General features: G+C 33.3%; 3 protein-coding genes across 5 annotated transcripts in view; 2 read left to right on the plus strand and 1 right to left on the minus strand.

The window, feature by feature from the left end:
- The window catches only part of srgap1b (SLIT-ROBO Rho GTPase activating protein 1b), a 47,194-nt gene extending 43,208 nt beyond the window's left edge, over positions 1-3,986 (plus strand). For all 3 annotated transcript variants that reach the window (XM_073838622.1, XM_073838623.1, XM_073838624.1), the window contains 2 exons: positions 18-375; positions 1,870-3,986. In XM_073838622.1, coding sequence (XP_073694723.1) covers positions 18-375; positions 1,870-2,286 — 775 coding nt within the window. In that variant the 3' untranslated portion in view covers positions 2,287-3,986. The remainder of the gene's footprint in view (positions 1-17; positions 376-1,869) is intronic.
- A 2,215-nt stretch (positions 3,987-6,201) lies between these two features.
- kics2 (KICSTOR subunit 2) lies at positions 6,202-14,431 on the minus strand. The gene is made up of 3 exons (XM_073838625.1): positions 13,981-14,431; positions 11,576-11,864; positions 6,202-7,434 (listed from the first exon to the last, which is right to left on the minus strand). The coding sequence occupies exons 1-3, from the start codon at positions 14,219-14,221 to the stop codon at positions 6,615-6,617; spliced, it is 1,350 nt and encodes a 449-aa protein (XP_073694726.1). The 5' UTR covers positions 14,222-14,431; the 3' UTR covers positions 6,202-6,614.
- A 1,319-nt stretch (positions 14,432-15,750) lies between these two features.
- ipo8 (importin 8) overlaps positions 15,751-21,950 on the plus strand; it is a 23,921-nt gene continuing 17,721 nt past the window's right edge. Inside the window, exons 1-9 of the mRNA XM_073837707.1 lie at positions 15,751-15,927; positions 17,393-17,474; positions 18,456-18,612; positions 18,693-18,851; positions 19,633-19,789; positions 19,875-19,964; positions 20,048-20,142; positions 21,633-21,717; positions 21,836-21,949. Of these exons, the coding sequence (XP_073693808.1) occupies positions 15,844-15,927; positions 17,393-17,474; positions 18,456-18,612; positions 18,693-18,851; positions 19,633-19,789; positions 19,875-19,964; positions 20,048-20,142; positions 21,633-21,717; positions 21,836-21,949 (1,023 nt within the window). The 5' untranslated portion in view covers positions 15,751-15,843. The remainder of the gene's footprint in view (positions 15,928-17,392; positions 17,475-18,455; positions 18,613-18,692; positions 18,852-19,632; positions 19,790-19,874; positions 19,965-20,047; positions 20,143-21,632; positions 21,718-21,835; position 21,950) is intronic.

Here is a 21,950-nt window from a genome sequence, read left to right on the forward strand (position 1 = left end):
CTGTTTCCTCTCTTCAGACACCGGAAGCGAACTGAAGCCCTCCTTCGGCGCGTCCCTGGACGTTTAAGCGACGGTCACTGCCATGGCAATGGGCTGGAACGCAGTTCACCTCCTGTAACGGTGACCGTAACTGGCCATTTCAGCCCGCGGGAGTTACTAAGGGGCAACAGCTGCGTGGACAGTCCTGAGCACCACAGACGCACGGGACACAACGCCAACGGAAACGGAAACGTCACTGCCAACATCAGCCGACACGAGTCCCTGCGCAGGGACAGGGAACGGGAGAGTCCTCCAATACGCCAGTCACCATCCACACTGCATTGTGGGTTACCTATTCAACGCTCTCAAACGCTGAATCCACACACAATGGCACAGGTTTGTTATAAACAGACATGCAAAGATTTGCATGGAAATTAAAACCTCTTTGATTTTTTGCATTCATATTGTTACAGTTATGCAAATTTTTCACTTTGATTCAATTTTAGAAAAAGTTTTAATTAATTGGTTAATAAAATAAATGAATTAACAATATTATATTACAACGTGTATCATTTTTTAGAAATTATTTAATAACGTGTATTAAATGTATAATTTTGTAATATAATTTTAGAATTATTATTATTTTATTGATTTTTGAAAATTGATTATAATTAATTTTATCTTTTTTAATAGAAATTTAATTTTGTAAAAATCTTAAAATTAAGATTAAAATTAATATTTGGATTAACAACAATATAAAAGATATTTTTTTAGGTTAGAAATTAGATAATTATAATATAATTAATTTTCTTTTTGTGTATTAAAGGTATAATAAATGTATATTTTATTTTTTTATTAAATTTTGTTAAGTATTATAATATGTATCATTTCTATATTTATTTTTATTATTTGTGTATTAAATGTGTACATTTATGAAAATTATAATTTTTTTTCAATTTGTAAAAAATAAAGATTACAATTAATACTTGAATTAACAACAATATAAATGCTACTTTTTAAATCATTATAATTTTTAATAATTGGCTTAACAACAAAAAATGATACATTTTTATTATATATATTTTTTCATATTTTTTAATTTTGTATTAAAGGTATAATCAATTTAGATTTTATAGATTATTTTTTATTAATTTTTACATTTTGATTAATAAAATTCACAATTATAAAATTAACAATATAAATGGTGATACATTATGTTAGTTTTATTTAAATCATATTTAATATGTCTATTAAATATATAATTATTTTATTAAATAATCATTTTGGAAATGTTAATTTATTTACATTTTTGATTAATCTGTGAATTATTTAACAATAATATAAATTATATAAGGTATTACATCATCTATGTATCATTTATATTACATTATTTGTTTATTAAATGTATACATTTAATTTATATTTTATAGATTTTTTTTAATTTTTTTTTTAAAATTTTGATTCAGGTTAACAATATAAATGGTGATACATTATGTTAGTGATTATATATAATTGTTTATGTGTTTAGTTATTTAATGTTTACATTTTTAAAAAATGTTTAATTTGATAAAATATTTAAAGTAAATAATAAAATAATACAATTAATAATCAGTCAATTATAGCAATGTTCAGTGTTTTAGATGATGTAATAATTTATATATTACATTTATATAGTACTTATTGAACAATTGTTGAAAATGTAGTGACCCTAAAACATATAGGATTCATTTTCTTCATGCAAAATACAATTTCTCAATTTTTTTTGCTGTGCATTACAACCCAGAAATGTCCATGACAAGTTTTTTGAGATTTTCCCAAATCCGCATGCTCACGTAACCCAAAGTGTCGTGTTAGTGATACCCATACAGTTAATTCTCTCTCTCTCTCCAGGATTTAGAGGAAACCATGAGCCTGGCCTTGAACGAGCTGCGCGAACTGGAACGGCAAAACGGAAAAACGGCAGCTCCTGACCTGGTGCTGGACACCCTGGAGCAGGTGAAAAGCAGCCCGTCCTGCCCGTCCGGCTCCACTCCCTCCAGCCTATCCAGCCCATCAGATTCCCCAAGCCCCCTCAGCCCAATCAGCCCCCTTCCTCCTCTCCCTCCTTTGCCCGGCCCTTCATCCCGCCGCTCCAACGACCCTGTTGCCACCTTCAAACCCATCGCTTCACCCCGAATGGGGGTGACGCTCCGCCCGCCGGCTTTGCGGCCCAAACCGCCCATTCTCCCCAAAGCCAACCCTCCGCCTTCCCAGCAGCCCCAGAATCCGCCTTCGAGTTTCGGCGGCGACAAATCCGGCACTATGTAAACCAATGGGTCCAACCGAAGGAAACAGGGTTTAAGACTTGCTCGAAGAACAGGGTTATTCTCCTTAATAATGACATGATTGTACGGCCGATAGCTAGTTAGGCGCAGAACGGTCTGATAGCGTTAGTCTACGATATTATATCCATAAATGTGTTGTCAGGGTGGTGTGTGTGTGTGTGTGTGTGTTTATTCTCAAAGTGAATAGGACTTTACCGTGTCTGTGTGTAGATACATTTACGAGGAACACATTCAGAGACAGCGGAGAGAAAGAGACTGCCTGTACAGGAAGTACCGTCGTCGTTTTATTTGGGAAATGTTCCATTGAGTCGGTGCAATGTATTTCGAGTGCTTTGATTTGTTAGGCCTTACTACCACAAGAATGCATTTTTTTGAATAAGTTGCTGCTGCTTTTTTTGACGCTTCGATTCGAAACAGGACTCCCGGTGCCTCTTGGGAAAATAGATGTTTCACTTGTTAAAAGTTGATGGGGAATGTACTTTGGTTTTATTTAATTTCGTTCACTTCGCCTTTCCCACGAGGCGACTGAAGAACACAGAATGTATTCCATGAATGTTCCACTTTTCACTTGGAAAAACCACACTAAGCCTTGATCACCAGATGAACCTCCCCCTTTACCGTGGAAACCAAACCCTGAAGCCTGATTGGACGACGTGGGAGGGGCATCCGCAACATTCCGAGGGCAAACGTACAAACAAAGCTTTAACGAAACGCAAATAGGCCACGCCCTCTTAAGCCACGCCCCTCTCGGAGGTCGTTCGCATACAATTTCCACTGCTGCTCCGCTGATGGACGATAATGGTGTTCGGTTCTCGATTTTCAACGTCCCCTGTGCTTCCAGTGTACGTGTGTTTGTACAGTTTCGTCAACGGCAGACTCTTTGGAGCACACTAACCATACATGGCTCTCCTGTGTGTGTCTGTGTGGGGGTTTTTGCATGATAAAGCGTGGTTAGAGTAGTTCAGAGTAGTAGGTGATGGATAATTCATGCTTGTACATGACAACTTAAGTGTTTGAGAGTGTGTGTGTGTGAGCGTGAGTTAGAAAGATAGACAAGATTGTGTGTGTGTGTGAACGAGGGTGTGTAAATATGCATGAAGGTGAGGTGAGCTGCTTTACGACCGAACGGCCTTGGTTCACTATTTTATACACTAACGATGATTGTTTTATCACTTTTTTTGACTGCTGCTCTTATGGTTTTTCTACCTGTTCTATTTTTTTACCTTTTGCCATTTCTTACTGGTGCTCTTTCATACAAGACCACTTTTTCCATCTTTTTCCAATTGATGTGCATATTTAGGATTATCGCCCCCCACCCTCCCACACACACAAACACACACACACACACACACACACACACACACACACTGTGTTCACATGAAAGTGCCTTTCAGGATGCATGTTGAATGCAGGAGCCTAGTCTGCCAAGGGTGTGTGCTCCCGTCGCTCTCTGAAGAGTCGTTCCCCAAGTTAAGTCAAATAATAATAATAATATTAATAACGCTAGAGCTCTTTCCAGATATTTAATAACCTGAACGAATAATAAATATGTACATTTAATCCATTGTGATGTCGCACTTTCATGTATAGGACTGTATTGGCATGTAGCATTAAATCATGTTCCAGTGCATTTTAAAATGTGTCGAAACTGAATGTCTTTGAAATAAAGGAAAGTTGATATGTCTCAAAAAACGGCGCATTGTACTTTTTTGTTGATGTACGGTTGAGGTCAATGTTAACTATTTTAGCAAAATAAGAGGGATCATACAAAATGCATGTTATTTTTTATATAGTACTTAACTGAATAAGATATTTCACATAAAAGGTATTTACATAGAGTCCACAAAAGAAATTAATAGTTGAATTTATAAAAATAACCCCGTTCAAAGGTTTTAATACTGTGTTTGTCCTGAACAATTAAACTGCACACTGTTCTTCAGCATTTCCAACAATGACTGTATGACTTTAAGATCCATCTTTTCACACTGAGGACAACTGAGGGACCCATATGCAACTATCACAGAAGGTTCAAATGCTCACTGATGCTCCAGAAGGAAATACGATGCATTAAGAACCAGGGGGTGAAAACTTTTGAACAAAATGAAGAGTGTGTACATTTCTTATTTTGCCTTTTTTGTCTCTCAGTTGTCCTCAGTGTAAAAAGATGGATCTCAAAATCAAACAGTCATTGTTGGAAAGGGTTCACATACACAAAAATGCTGGAAAACCAAAGAATTTGTGGGACCTGAAGGACTTTTCTGAAGAACAGTGGGCAGTTTAACTGTTCAGGACAAACAAGGGACTCATGAACAACTATCACTAAACAAAAAAAACACAGCCGTGGGTCATTCAGGTAACAACACCAATTAAGAATCAAGTGTATGTAAACTTTTGACTGGTTATTTTTATAAATTCAACTATTATTTTATCTTGTGAACTATATGTAAATGCCTTTTACGTGAAACGTCTTATTCAGGTCAGTACTATATAAAAGATAACATGCATTTTGTATGATCCCTCTTATTTTGCTAAAATAATTAACATTTTGCAGATTCTGCAAGGTGTATGTAAACTTTTGACCTCAACTGTTTTTCAGTTTAGTGATGGATTGATGCATACTAAAACCAAACGGTGAGTAAAATGCATTGTACATATACAAACCACTCTTCTATAGAAAATAAAAGGTGAATTTGTGAATGATTTTTAGTGTACTGTCTCTTTAAATGTCCATGTTTTGTACACTAATAATAACCTGTGCTCTTATTTCAGTCTTGCTGTTAAAAATTTAGGAAGGATGCTTTTATGGCTCACATGGGAGTGGACGACGGTTTTCTGTCTTTAGCAAGGAATCATTTCCCATCGTGCATCTTAACTTGGCTGATCCTAAAGTGGAGGTAAAATGATAGAGATGATGAACCAAAAGTCTAAGATCACTAGTTTATCTTGCATTCTAATGCAATGCTACTACTTTTTCCACGTGTTGGATTGAAAATGTAATTTGAATATCGTAATATAGTCAAAGCAAAAATTATTCAGACACCAAATATATTTTTTTATAGTTTTACTAGTGGATGCAGGACACTATAGTTAATTTATGTAAGTGAGGATAGCAAAATAAAGTAAACTGTGACATATTATACCCAAAAAAATTTCATACAGTGGATATGAAGAATTAATAACCAGTAAAATTGATTTGGGAGCAAAATGTATTCAGACACTTTAACCAGACCATGTTTTGCTTAAGTGTTTTTTTTTTTCCAAAATTAAGCATTGCTTGGTAATTGGTCAACAAAGTATTGATAGTTGTGTAAATATTGTCATACTAAAATCTGAAATTTTGGTTGATAGTAATCCATCACATACCTTTCTATCAAAGATCAAAGTTATCTGACATTCACATTATCAAGTTGAACTGTAATAATGTGAGAAATGTTGAAGGTGTCTGAATACATTTTGGTTTGACTGTATATTTGCATTTAGTTTGTTCCTTTTGTTTAAGCATTTCTTTACTTTAAATTAGATTTTGAATTCAGATTTTCAATGTGCTTTCAGACTTTTGGATCCAACTGTGGTTTCAGATTTGCGGATGTTTTCCAAGCCAGTCTTGTGTTATGGGTATGAACCTATTAATCTTTAATGTTTTGATTTATATGAATCTTCATCCATTTTTAAATGCAAGCTGCTACATCCTTTCTGCTGTCCTTCAGTACAAACATCAGCTCTCATATGTACGGCTGTGACCTATGCATTTCATTGGGTTGCAGTGAACCATAACTAGAAAATAATCAATCTATGTGTATATCACGCCGAAATCCAAAAAAGTATGTTTAAATACTCATAGTTTGTTTTTTAGTTGCTGTAATTTCATTCCCTGAGACAAAGTAGCCAGTCCAGTTACTCAATGATAGACAAAAACTTTATTTCAGAAGTGAAAATGACACAAAAAGCAAAACATTAAAACCAAAAGTTATTAAAATGAGTTACATTAACAATAAAAGGGGGAAATCAAAATTCTTCGCAGTGGGTCCCTTTCACATTCGGCAAAGCAAATCCGATTGCAAAGCAGACTCGTTTTTAGCACATTAAAAAGCAAGACAAACAGTGGCAGCTGTGATATTCGTCTTTGGTCTGAAAGTGTTTGAATCATGACGCTTTTGGACCTCTTTACTAGTCAGTCGTTCAAAGAGAAAAGGATAAAACGGTTTATATTCAACAAGAGTTTCAGCAGCACAGTGAATAAAAGAGCCTGAGCGGTACTGTCCTTTTAAAATAAACTATATTTAGGCTATGCATGGATAAATATGAAGAAGTTCAGCCCTTGGAGCCTGGTTTGAGTGTAGTAAAGGGTTTGGTGTTTCTAAGCGATCCCGTCAGCTCCTGCAGGAATGCCACGATGTTCGAGTCCCTCTCTGACTTCCTCCCATCGAAGATGACCACTATGGTGAAGTGCGGTTCGGGTCGTGCGAGGAAGTATGTGCTCTGGACTTTATCGTCATAAAAGTGGACCACCTTATCCAAAGCGTTGAGTTCCGTCGAGCGGTCGCTCATAATCATGATAACATTGGGCCAATGTGTGACCGGCCTTTCTCCGCCGGGAAGTGACACGATGGCTGGAAACTGGTCCACGCCTTTGGGAGCTTCGCGGTAGGAGTGCGGATGGTGGTATCCGTGTCCCTGAAAGCTCTCGGAGCCACGGTTATCGAAGACTAAGGACACATTCGAAGCGTCGTGCTTGCGAATGAAGCCTGAGATCTTTCCGAAGTAGTCGAGGGAGGTTCGAGCCGTCAGGGCTTTCATTTCGGACTGTGATGTTTGTCGACTCAGAGCCTCGTGGAAGTAGAAGCTGAACTTGGCTAGGAGCGTCGCTTGAAGGCGTTGGAGCCACAGGTAGAGGTGTGGCGGCTGCACGGTCTTCTGGGATTGGCCGCCGAAGAGGTGTTTTCTGGTTTCTCGCTGTCGTTCGAACACTTGACCCCATGCCTGAAGTTTGGAATGGGCGCCGTGAAGGTTCAGCAGAGATGGGAGGAAATGCCATTCGGAGATCTGCGCTTGACATCGTAACAGCTGCGTCAAGACGTCCACCTCTACCTGGAAGCTGCTCTCGAGACGGCTCAGGATTGGATGGTGGAATCTGAAAGAAATTAATTGGCATGAAATTAGGGCTGCAGAAGATATCAAAATGGTTTAACACAATAGTCAAAACGCATTTAAAAGTATAATTTTTTTATTTAAATTCCATTCTCCATGATTATGGAAGGAGGCTTAAGTAGAAAAGAGATGTTAAATTAATTTATTATTTATTTACTTTTATTTCCATTCACTTTGTGATTGTGGATTGTTTTTAATTTAAATCTCTTTTTTTTATTAAATTCCGTTCACTTAATGATTGTGGAAGGAGGTTTAAGTGGAAAGAGATTTTTATTTTTTTATTTAAAATTATTATTTTTTTATTTTAAATTCTGTTCACTTTACAATTGTGGAAGTTTTAAGTTATAAGATTTTTTTTTTTTTATTAAATTAAATTATTATTTTTTTTTTATTAAAAATTTAATTTATTAATTAAATTCTGTTCACTTTATGATTGTGGAAGGAGGTTTAAGTGGAAAGAGATTTTTTACATTTAAAATTCTTTTTTTTTTAATTTAAATTCCGTTCACTTAATGATTGTGGAAGGAGGTTTAAGTGGAAAGAGATTTTTATTTTTTTATTTTAAATTCTGTTCACTTTACAATTGTGGAAGTTTTAAGTTATAAGATTTTTTTTTTATTAAATTAAATTTTAATTTTTTTTAAATTTAAAATTTAAAATTTAATTTATTAATTAAATTCTGTTCACTTTATGATTGTGGAAGGAGGTTTAAGTGGAAAGAGATTTTTTTCACTTTAAAATTCTTTTTTTTTTTTTAAATTCCGTTCACTTTTCGATCGCTTAAGAATATTTAAGTGAAAACTCTTTTTTTTTTGTTTAATTTTTTAAAATTCCGTTCACTTTACGATTGCAAAAGACTGTTTAAGTAGAAAGAATTTTCTTTTATTTATTTATTTATTTTTTAAGTTTAAATTCCGTTCACTATACGATTGTGGAAGTCAGTTTAAGTGGAAAGGGATTTTTTACATTTAAAATTATTTTTTTTTAAATTAAATTCTATTCACTTTATGATTGTAGAAGGAGGTTTAAGTGGAAGGAGATTTTTTACATTTTAAAATTCTTTTACATTTTTTAAAATTCCATTCACTTTACGATTGTGGAAGTCGGTTTAGGTGGAAAGAGATTTTTTTACATTTAAAATTCTTTTAAAAAATTTTAAAATTCCATTCACTTTATGATTGTAGAAGGAGGCTTAAGTGGAAAGATATTTTTTACATTTAAAATTCTTTTAAAAATTTTAAAATTCCATTCACTTTATGATTGTAGAAGGAGGTTTAAGTGGAAAGAGATGTTTTAAATTATTATTTAAAAAAAAAATGCACTCCTTAGCAAACTCAAAAAACGTATTCTAAAAGGATTCATTCTTTCCAAATATTTGTCATCTTGAGAAAATTCCTGTCTAATAACAATTTACCTCAAAATATATTTTAAAGTTTTTTTCAATATCGTTCAGCCCTATATAAAATGGAACTCCGACATCAATATGAGACGTTCCTATATAAGATGGTGGACGATTGTCAACATCTCTGTAATCCTGCAATCTGTGCGTCCCGTTTGTGTTTGAGCGAGCGACGCTGCGCCAGCTTGTTCTCTTTGCTCATTAGTGCTGGAGAAAGTCATGAATACTGCAGGGCGGCATAGAGCTCATTACATCTCCTGCATTCAGCAGCAGCGAGAAAATTCTTCACCCCTGACTGATCATTAATTACATGTCTTAGCAGGCAGCCAGAAAGAGAGCACGAGGAAATGACAGAGAGAAAGAAAAGTGAGCTGCTTCATAAAAAAAGGCTGACAGAAGAGTACTTTCTATTGCAGTTTAATTCGGAGATAAGCCATTTGTAAACCCAGGTGCTATGAGAACATCCTGACCAGCCCAACACAGCAACCAATGGCGTGATTTTGGGGCGGGACTGTCTGTTTGGATAACCAATGGAAGAAACCCGTTTGGAAATAATCATTTAAAGCATTTTCTTTGTAGGCCAGCAGACATTTGATTGATTTCGCAGCTGATTTCTCAAGGTCAACCTCTGCAGACCCTCTTGTAGTGTCACTGCTGGCAAGGGCTGAATCTCTGCTGAGCACTTGGCTGACTGATTAATTGATCAGATAACGTTTGTGAGATCTCGTCTCTTCTACTCCAGCGATGACTCAACGTTTGGCATCCTTCCTTCCTTCCATCTCTCTCTCTCTTCCTTTAGTGAAGTGCAGAGTTCACCTTGAGCAGTCAGTGGGAGCGCTCGGCTTCAGATGTCATTAACCAGGTGCTGGGCTCACATACTGCTTTTGCATACATCATTTGCCCTCACACTAACCATTTCTGCTAGAATGACTTTGTATTTTAAAGGTCCATTTAAGTAGTTTTTCCATTTACGTCCCTTCTTTAGGATGAGCTTTACAGATCTGTATGTAACCCTGGACCACAAAACCAGTCTTAAGTAGCACTGGTATACTTGTAGCAATAGCCAACAATACATTGTATGGGTCAAAATGTTTCTTTTATGACAAATATTATTAGGCTATTAAGTAATGATCATGTTGCTTAAAGATTTTTTGTACATTTTCTATCATAAATATATCAAAACTTAATTTTTTATTAGTAATGTGCATTTCTAAGAATTTCATTTGAACAACTTTAAAGGCAATTTTCTCAGTAGTGATTTTTTTGCACCCTCAGATTACAGATTTTCAAATAGTTGTATCTCTGCAATTGACCCTTATGAGTGGTTTTGTGGTCCAGGGTTACATATTAGAATAGGTATCAATGATACTGTTCATAATTGTTCAATGAACCATAAAAAAGTATTGCATATGTACCCGTATCTACCGCTATATCTATGCTATGTCACTATAGACATTTTTGGTAAATGCTATTTTAAATGCACCTCATATTTCATTAATTTTATATGAAATTTCATTTCTGTCTTTAATTTTTTTTTAATTAATTAGTTCATGGGTTATTATGTAATAACCTATAAAATTTATTTAATTTTAAAATAGGTAATTACATTTATTATAGAGAGAGAGAGAGATATTTTTGGTTGAAATTTACTAATTTTTTTAATTAAAGACAATTTGTCTAAAGAGTGAAGTCTATTTATGTGTAAAGAGTAAGAAAAATTAATTTAAAAATCAGTTTAAAAATAATTTGTTTATGGCTAATTACATAAAAAAACTTATATATATACTTATATATATATATATATATACATACATACACACATTTATATACACATATCTGTTTTAAAATGAAATATATATATATATATATATATAATATTTCATTTTAAAACAGATCTGTGTATATAAATTCATATATATATAAGACAGAGAGACTTTTTTGGAAGATGCTTTTTTTTTTTTTTTTTTTTTTTTTAAATGCACCTCATAAATTTCATTACTTTTCTATGAAAGTCCATTTCTGAGTAAAAAGTCAAATATTATTTTAGGAAATACAATTAAAAACAATTATTTAATTGGTAATTATATAATAAAAACTTATAAAATACAATTATATATATATATATATATATATATATATATATATATATATATATATATTTACATTTTAAAATAGACCGTTTATTTTATATGTATAGAGAGAAAGAGACTTTGGCAGATGCTTTTATCAAAAAATGCAACTCAAATTTTAACTCAAACATTAATCTTCTATGAAAGTCATTTTCTGTGTAAAGAGTAAAGTACAGATGCTTTTATCAAAAAATATGTTAAAACTCACAAATTTCATTAATTTTGAAAAAAGTGTTTAACATTCTCATTTCAATAATTTTTTTGTTTTGTTTACTCTGAGGTGGACATAAGCTTTCATACGTCATCTTTTCCACTTGTATTTAGTGTAAAAACAAATTGTTTAATCCATTTGTTTTGCTCATAAATAAAGAATATGATTAAGGCGAACTAAGACTCCCTCTGCTGGCGTGAATAACACACAACAAAACAGACTAGCAAAACACAAATAATGCTCCTCATAATCTAAAACTAAAACCATTTTTAAACCATTCCAGTAATATACAAAACGACAGTTGTTTTTAATTGCTGTTCCTCATTGTAATGATTCTGACTGATTAATTTTTACATGCAGCATCAGCGCCGCCTGTGTTTCTCACCTGGAACTGTACTTCTGCAGAATGCTCTCCAGCGTGCTCACCAGCTCCTCTGAGTTCACAGTCTTCTGGCTGCCCAGAGAATGCATCTTCTCGTAGAAGTCTGCGATCTCCATCCTGGCCTGAGTGAAATGACACAGCTGCTCGGACAAGTGGGACAGGAGATCCTCAAGGTTGGGAGTGGAGCCTCCGGATGTGTGGCGGCCCATGGAGACCACCTTCTTCAGTTCGTTGTTCAGGGACGTATAGATGGTTCTGATGGAATCCTTACGGCTGAAGAATGACTGACCACCTGCGTAGAATACATACTTTAATATGATGGTGTTAAAACAATACAATGCACAAGGCACTTACAGTGTATCTGCTTGAAAATTAAGTCAATAGCAGAACAAACAGATGGAGATGCATTATGTATGACCACATGGCGCCATCTGCTGTATTTAAATTATACTACCCTCAGTACCCTGTCATACAGGGTACAAAAAAAAACATTAGATTAGCTTAGTGTGTGTACAGCACCATCCAGTGTTTTTTTGGACTTGGACCAGGGTTTTGGCATATTCCAACCATGACATTACTACTAATACTATTTTCCCCTGGCTTTTCTCTAAAAAGCCAGTGTATTACTATGGCACATTAAAAAAAGCATGGTATTATCCTGGCACATGTCCAAAAACATCAGATATGATACTGAATTATCAGCATAATCACAAATCTGATACCCATGGAAGCTGATTTCCATCACATTAGAAAAAAAAGAATCATGCTATGAAAAAATCAGGTTTTGCAAATTACGATTTTAAATGTCAAATTGGAGATGAAAAGTCAGAATTATAACAAATCATAATTATGATACAATTGCAATTTTGTGTTATGAAAAAAATCCAATTATAACATGTCAAATGTACAACTTTGTTGTAATTATGACTTAATTAATTTTGTTTTTTACGAAATTTTATCTCATTTCGACTTTTTATTTCTAGTTTGATTATTTCAGAATTACGACTTGATATCTCAATTTTTACTTCATGATTTTTCGTTATTATGAATTATGATCTCATTAATTTTATTTTATCTCATAATTATGACCTGACATCCTATATTTTCTGTCCATTTAAATGGTTTACCTCAATTGTATAGTTTAATATCAGTTTCAACATAATCTCATAATTATGACATCTCATTATTTTAACTTTGTTATAATTTCCATTTACATCTCATAATTTTGACTTTTTGTCTTAATATCTCAAAATTTTGATAGATTTCAAGTTTGGTTATTCCCTAATAATGACTTGGTATCTCAATTTCTTGGCATCAGTTTTTTTCCCCTAGTTTTTTTTTCTAGTTTTCCCTCATGATTTTATCGTTTAATATCAATTTTTACTTAATTTCTACTTTAACATTTACATTTATATCTCATAATTCTGACTTTTTCCCTCATCTTTTATCTCATAATTTTGACATATTTCAACTTTGATGATTTCGTAATTATGACTTGGTATCTCAGTTTTTACTTTATGATTCATTTCAGAATTTTTATTTTATCTCATAATTATGACCTGACATCTCATATTTTCTGTAAATGTTTAACATTTTACATATCATTTAATATTAATTTTGACCTAATCTCATAAGTATTACATCTCATTATTTTAACTTTGTTATAATTTTCATTTATATTGCATAATTCTTTTTGTCTTAACTTTTATCTAAATTTTAAGTTTGATTATTTCCTATTTCCGTCTTGGTATCTCAATTTTTAATTTATGATTAATCTTATACTTTTGACAGTCATAATTTGTATTTTACCTCATAATTATGACCTGACATCTCATATTTTGTTGATTTAAATGTTTTACCTCAATTTTATTGTTTAATATCAATTTCAAAATAATCTCATAATTACAGCATCTCATTTGTCGTTTCGATTTATAAGTAATAATTCTGTATTCATTCCCTAATTTTGACCTTTTGTCTTAACTTTTGTCATAATTTGACTTTTTATTTCATAATTACGACTCAATTTTTGTTTGATTTATTTCATAATTTTTAGTTCATCTTATAATTATGACCTGACATTTCATATTTTGTCAATTTCACCCTTTTACATCATAATTATGTTGTTTAATAACAATTTCGACATAGTCTCATAACTATGACATCTCATAAGTTTAACCATGTTATAATGTCTCATAATATCTTACTTTATCTCAGAATTGTGACATATTATCAAAATGTCGATCTCTGTATCTGTACTTATAGTTTTGACTGTTAAGTCATGATCTTGAGTTACTAAATCATATTTGTTTGTTTTTCTTCTTGTATGGTGGAAATGGTCTACCTAATACCACCATGGTAGCACCTCAGTACTTTTTGACAGAATGCAGTATTGGATGCTTCACTCATACCTAACTTCTGCCCGAGGAAAGTCATGTTGTGGTAGGCTTTCTCTGCGGCTGCCAGGTGCGCGAGAGCGGCCAGTAGGGACGCCCAGATGGCCCCCGCGCTCTTACTAGCGTCCTTCTCTTTCTCCACATAATCCTTCGCCCTGTCGAACCAGAACATCCCGAGCTGAGTGAAGAAACTCTCCAGCACGGCTCGCTCTTTGGGAACCGGCCGGAGTTCATCATCGCGCTGCATGTCACCCATGATGACAGGGACAATCAGCGCCGTTACACTTACAGCAGCTACACATTCAGCGCGACCGCGTTATTAAACGATAGCTAAAACTGTTTGATACGCGCGTTATGTTGTGTCCGAGAGTTGCGGTCGCTGGAAAAGACCAAAATGAATCACACCATCGAAATGAAGCGATTCAAACGGATTTCTGTTGGTAAACTGCGCATTCTTAGTGCTAAACGCCACCATGACACTTTTCAATGACAACACTACGGCACGCCAAAAAAGACAAACACGTCTATATACGAAACGCGATTCGCGATCCTTTACAAGAAATGCGCAAATGAATCAAACTTTTAATTTCGCATTTTATTTAAGTATATACTATTTTAGCTGTGCACTACCAGTCACAAGTTTTGAACAGTAAGATTTTTAATGTTTTTAAAGAAGTCTCTATTTTATTTGATCCAAAGTACAGTACAATTTTGAAATGTTTTTACTATTTCAAATAGCTGTTTTCTATTTGAATATATTTTAAAATGTCATTTATTTCTGTGACATCATTACTCCAGTCACATGATCCTCCAGAAATAATTCTAATATTCTGATTTGCTGCTCAAAAAACAATTATTATTATTATTATTATTATTATTATTATTATTATTATTATTATTATTATTATTATTATGTCGAAAACAGTCGAGTAGAATTAATCAAAGTTTCTTTGATGAATGGAAAGTTCAGAAGAACAGCATTTATCTGAAATAGAAATCTTTTGGAGCATTATAAATGTCTTTATTAACACTTTTGATCAATTTAAAGCGTCCTTTCTAAATAAAAGTATTAAATTCTATAACCCCCCCAAAACAGTTTTTTATTTCAGATAAGTGCTGATCTTTGGATCTTTCTGTTCATAAAACAATCCTGAAAAATGTACTCAACTGTTTTAAATGTTGATAATAATAATAAATGTTTATTTAAGCAAATTAGAATGATTTCTGAAGGATCATGTGACACTGAAGACTGGAGTAACGATGCTGAAAATTTAGCTTTGATCACAGGAATAAATTACATATTAAAATATATTTTTAAAGAAAGCAGTAATTTTAAATAGTAAAAAAATATATATTTTTTAACTGATTTTGCTGTACTTTGAATCAAATAAATGCGGGCTTGGTGAGCAGAAGAGACTTTTTTATTAAAAAATGTATTCATTTAAGATTAATTCTGTAAATTCCAGATTCCGTAAACATTAAAAAGACTCATTAAGCAGTAGCAAAATAAAAACTGTCAAAACTATTCAGAATAAGAAATGTATATAGATTCTGAATAATGGCATATACTCTTCGATTTTAAAGTACGTTTTGTTTTCATTTTTTTAAATCATAAATATGCCACTATTTAGATGCCGTTTAAATGTTTTAATCACAGTCATATATGAAAAAGGTCCCTTTAATTTTTCGCTTGGGCAGCTGTTGTCATGCCAGCCTCTGCCGTAAACGTTTCACTTCTGCTTTGTTCTTTGCGACGCTTGACAGTCTCTCGACGGCAGGCTGGGGCAGGGCTGCCTGTGAGATCCGAGACATCTGATCGTTCGCGCATCTGTCTGATAGTCCAAAGTTTATTGAAATTAATCCATCGCATCGGGCCTAATGGATCCCAATCGAATCATACAGGCTCTGAAGGGCACCATAGACCCGAACCTCAGGCTCGCGGCTGAGAATGAACTCAACCAGGTCAGTGAACCATCTAGAGAAGTTTGTTGTTTCTTTAGGAAACAGAAGCACCATAAGAGAGATGCCTTCAGTGCATATGCTAAATTAGGGCCTGATTTTAATGCATACGAAAAGGATAGTGTTTAATCAGTCGATTTGCGTCGTTATTTTATCTTTGTTTACTATTGAGATGCTTGGTTTTGTATGTGGAAGGTTGCAAACTAGTTGCAGTGCATCAGTGTGCAACAATAGATGCAGATGCGGTCCTCTTCTGACAACCGACCATTTATGATAATGTTTGTGCCTTAGTGTTTTAGCTTTGGAGCCAGAGAGGAAAACATCCCAGAAATTACCTATAAATGATACTAAATGTGCACTACAAGAGCTTATAGGCGTTATACTGTGTGCTATGACATTTTGCATTGTGTCCTGATTCTGCTGCATTTAAATCAGCATTGCTACACACCACTGATGCAATTCTGTGCAATCCGCTCTCAAAGCGCTCTATATAAAGTCAGCCCTCATCCAGATGCACTCATGTGTGTTTAGAAGAGCTGATTTTTGTTTGCTGCTTGCTTACAAAAATCAGAGTTTTTTAGAAAAAATATTTAGTTCAATTAGTTTCATTTCAGTTCAGTTCATTGCATTGCTTTTGTCATCCTATCCTATTGGTTAAAATTCTTACTATAAAGGGTTTGGACTTATGTCACGATTTGGTCAGATATTGGCAATACTCAGATGTAAACAACAGCATGGATTGCATGGTTAATGCACTATGAAAAGGTTGTTCTGCTAATTTATGCTGTCTAAACCATGGAAAAAGCTGCTCAATCATATAGAGAAGGACTTAGTAAGCAGGAATGGGTGCAATATTTTGACAAACTAAAGTTAATAGATGGTAAAGATACAGTACGGGCAGTATTAATTAAGATATTAGCCTAATATTTCACCTTCCTGACTGAGATGATAAGAACAAACATGAATATTGTCAAAAATCTTGCTCTGGAAATGTTGGTTCAGTTTGGCCAACCACAAATGCCTTTTGTTCCTCAGACAGTTTTTTGTACTCTTCTCCTTGATTTGTTATAACTTTTGGCAGTCTATAGTACGCCAAATGTTTTTCCTGGTCTGACCGATGAGTACAGCCTTAAACATTACAATAATTGATCATTTTTAGCAGCAATAATCTGCAAAATATGCAAGTTTTGTTCGGTTCAGTGGCATTGATTATGTTTAGTGTTGCCAATATGGCCGTGAAAACCCACTATAATCTATTTCAATATTTCAGAATTTAATTATCAGATATGGTAGCATAAAACCAACAATTTTGTGTGATAATGTAACACATATATGTTATATTTGGGTTGGCACTTCATCCCAGTCTTGAAGGAAAACCAATTGAGAACCACTGAGAACAGCGACACTTGAGTCCATATAAACCAATTAGGATTGCAAATTGCTAAAGTTTACTTTTTTTTTTTTTCAGTCCTACAAGATCATCAACTTTGCCCCAACTCTGCTCCAGATCATTGTGTCAGACCAGGTGGAGTTTCCTGTGCGACAGGCGGGTAAGAGCTTCTCCTTTCTTACAGTGTTTTGATGCGTTTTTGTACTTTAAGAAAATACTGATCCATCAAGTTGAATGAATCTGATTCTGAATCTAAATCTCCAACTGAATCATTCTGGATTGAGAACTTTCCAATTAGCATATGTGACCCTGGACCACAAAACCTGTCATACGGGTCAGTATTACTTATGCAAAAACCTGAATAAATAAGTTTTAAATTGATGTATGGTTTGTTAGGATAGGACAAGATACAACTATTTGAAAATCTGTAATCACCTTTGAAATTGTCCAAATGAAGTTATTTGCAATGCATATTACTAAAACAAAAATTAAGTTTTGATATATTTACAGTAGGAAATTTACAAAACAGTTGGAACATGATCTTTACTTAATATCCTAAATAATGATTTTTGGCATAAATGAAAAATGTACTACTATGACAGGTGGGTAAGAGCTTCTCCTTTCTTACAGTGTTTTGATGCGGTTTTGTACTTTAAGAAAATACTGATCCATCAAGTTGAATGAATCTGATTCTGAAACTGAATCATTCTGGATTGAGATCTTTCTGAACCACAAAACCTGTCATAAGGGTCAGTTTTGCTTATGCAAAAACCTGAATAAATAAGCTTTCTTTTGATGTATGGTTTGTTAGGATAGGACAAGATACAACTATTTGAAAATCTGCAATCTAAGGGCGCAAAAGATCAAAATATTGAGAAGTCGCCTTTAAAATTGTCCAAATGAAGTTCTTAGCAATGCATATTACTAATTAAAAATAAAGTTTTGATATATTTATGGTAGGAAATTTACAAAATATCTTTATGGAGCATGATCTTTACTTAATATCCTAATGATTTTTGGCATAAATGAAAAATCAACGAATTTGACCCATACAATGTATGTACGTCCGACTGGTTTTGTGGTCCAGGGTCACATTTGTTTACTGTGATTGCATAAAATAGCCATTGTATTGTTTCTCTAGCTGCCATCTACTTGAAGAACATGGTGAGCCAGTACTGGCAGGACCGAGAGCCCACATTGGGAGAGGTGGTGTTTCCTTTCAACATTCATGAAAACGATCGTGGTCAGATTCGAGAAAACATGGTTGAGGCCATTATTCGCTGTCCAGAGTCCATAAGGTCAGTTGAGTCAGTTGTGCAAGTACAGCATTTTCACAAGTGTTATAACTTTAAAATGACTTTTTTTTGTTGCTTGCTAGGGCTCAGTTGACAGTATGCTTGCGTGCCATAATAAAACACGACTTTCCTGGACGCTGGACGGGCGTAGTGGACAAAATCAACCTGTATCTGCAGTCACAGAACAGTGGCAGCTGGTATGGAAGTCTGCTCGCTCTTTACCAACTCGTCAAAAACTATGAGTAAGTGAACCGCAAGATCTTAAAAGTTCCTCACCTGGGATATTTCACCGTTTACTAATGTCATAATTGTCACTCTCCAATCAAGGTTCAAAGATCATTCATTTCATCACCCTGATGCCATCCAAGATGTAGATTTGTTTCTTCATCAGAACAGATTTGGAGAAAAGTAGTATTACATTACTTGCTCAATAAGTGAATGGGTGCCATCAGAATGAGAGTCCAAACAGCTGATAAAAACATCACAATAATCCACAAGTAACGCACACCACTCCATTCCATCAGTTAATGTCTTGTGAAGCGAAAAGCTGTGTATTTGTAAGAAACAAATCCATTAAAACCTAACTTCAAACCATTGCTTCCAGGTAGATCCATAATAACACTTACTCCAGTGAAAAAGTTCATCCACTGTTTGTCCTCTCAGTTTTACTTAAAATTATAGATAGAGGACTCATATGTTAGCAGGAAGCAATGGTTTGAAGTTTAAAAGTCTTAATGATGGATTTGTTAATTACAAATATGCAGCTTTTTCGCAGCAGTGATGGTTTCAATCAGCTGTTTGGACTCTTATTCTAACGGCACCCATTCACTGTAAAGGATCCATTGGTGAACAAGTGATTCAGTGCTAGATTTCTCCAAATCTGTTTTGATAAAGAAACAAACTCATCTACATCTAGACCTGAAGTTAAGCAAATTTTCAGAACACTGAACTGTTCCTTTAATTCAGAGGTTTACGAAGGAGTAAATCTAAATGAAAGCTGATTATTATGGTTCTGGTGATCAGGTTTAAGAAGGCTGAGGAGCGGGAACCCTTGTTGGCTGCGATGCAGATCTTCTTGCCACGAATCCAGCAGCTCATTACTCAACTCCTTTCTGATGCTACTTTTATGTCAGTTCTCATCCAAAAGCAGATCCTAAAGATTTTCCATGCGCTTGTACAGGTTTGTGTGAGCATTTGTTTCATTTGTTTACTTACTTAGCCCTGAAAGGTCAGTGCTAAGTCCCTGTTTGTGTTTGCGTCTGCAGTATTCCCTTCCGCTACAGCTAATCAATAACACTGTCATGACCCACTGGATGGAGATCCTGCGGACAGTTGTGGATCGGGACGTCCCTGCTGTAAGTTTGTGAAGCTTTTTTCCTCACAGTTAGCGTCTTATTGGTAAATATGATTCCATGACTCTATGCTTAATGATTTTCAGGAAACTCTGGAAGCTGATGAGGATGATCGACCAGAACTGATCTGGTGGAAATGCAAGAAATGGGCTCTGCACATCCTCACGAGAATGTTTGAGAGGTGATTAAACAAACCAGACCACAAGCCTCATTTGTGGGCTTTTAAAATAGAAAGAACTTTATTGATCCCCTAATTGGAAATTCCCTTTTCACAATGGCAGACTTGAAAAAAAAAAAACACCAGCAGCCAGTAATTAATATTTTATATTGTATTATATTTTATTATTACATTTTATATAAAAAATTCTTTCATATGATATACAGTTAAAATAATATAATATAATATAATATATCTTATATTATTTGTATTCTTTGGATAATTATTAAGACAATTTTTTTTATCAAAATAACTTTAGTATATTATATATATATATACTATTAATTTAATATTCAAATAATACTATAATTATTATTTAAATAGTAGTAGTAGTAGTAGTAGTAGTAGTAGTATATTTATATACTAGTGAGTATTTTTTACAATCACAGTAATGTGGATTATTATTTTATTTTATATTATTATATTTCTTGTATATTTAGGCTGATTATTACATTATATATATATATATTATATATATATAATGCTGTGTAATATTTAATTATTTTGTATTTAAATAGCCGTAGTAGTCATATTTTTCATGTTATATTTTGATATGTACTGTACATTTTTAATCACAATAACTTTTAATATTGTTATTAGTATTATATATACTGTTAATTTAATATTCAAATAATACTATTATTTAACGTTAGTAGTAGCAGTAGTAGTACATTTCTATGTAATATGTTTTGTATATTAGTGGTATATTTTATAAAATCATATTATATTATGTTATATTAATTGTATATTTTGGATAATTATTTTGATTAATTTTAAATCTAAATAACTTTTTGGTATATTAAATATTATATTTTTTTCTATATTTATTTAACATTTTTTCATCACAAAAAAAATACATATATATATATATATATATATACTATTCATTTAATATTTAAATAATATTATTTTCGTATAGTATTATTACATTTTGTATAGTAGTAGTATATTTTGTATGACAAATGACATAATTTAGAATATTATATTTTTGTGTATTAGTGGTATATTTTTTTATAATGACAATAACTTGGAATTTTATGTTATTTTATATTATATTATTTATTGTATATTAATGATTATATGACTGATTATTTACATTAAATTTTAAATCAAAATAACATTAATATATTACATACTATATTTTTTACTTATCACAATAACTTATACAGTATATGTTAAAATTTTATAATATTTGTAAAAAGTTTTCACAAATACTATCATTATTTAAATATTATTAGTATTTATAATAATTTGTAGTAGTAAAAGTATATTTCTGTGTATTATGTTTTGTATATTAGTGGTACATTTTGTATGATCACAGTAACTTGGAATATATTATATTATATTGTATTATATAATATATAACATTTTGTACAGTAATTGTACATTTTGTTTGACAAATTACATGTCTTATCGTATTATATGTATTAATTTTACTGACTTTCTATTCTCAGATATGGGAGTCCAGGAAATGTGACAAAGGAATATGTCGAGTTTGCTGACTTTTTCTTAAAGACATATTCTGTAGGAATCCAGCAGGTATGAACACTATTTATAGTGTAAAAACTAAGTGTTTTGGTACCATGGTACAGTAATTGCATTTTTCAAAGAAGTAACCTGTAAGATTGCTAAGTCTAATCCTGTGTTTTCCCTGCAGGTCTTGTTAAAAGTGATCGAGCAGCACAGACAGAGGCAGTACGTGAGTCCTCGTGTCCTCCAACAGGCTCTGAGCTACATGACTCAGGGCGTCTCGCACTCGCTCACATGGAGAC

The sequence above is a fragment of the Garra rufa genome, chromosome 4, assembly GCF_049309525.1.
Source record: "Garra rufa chromosome 4, GarRuf1.0, whole genome shotgun sequence".
Classification (NCBI taxonomy): domain Eukaryota; kingdom Metazoa; phylum Chordata; class Actinopteri; order Cypriniformes; family Cyprinidae; genus Garra; species Garra rufa.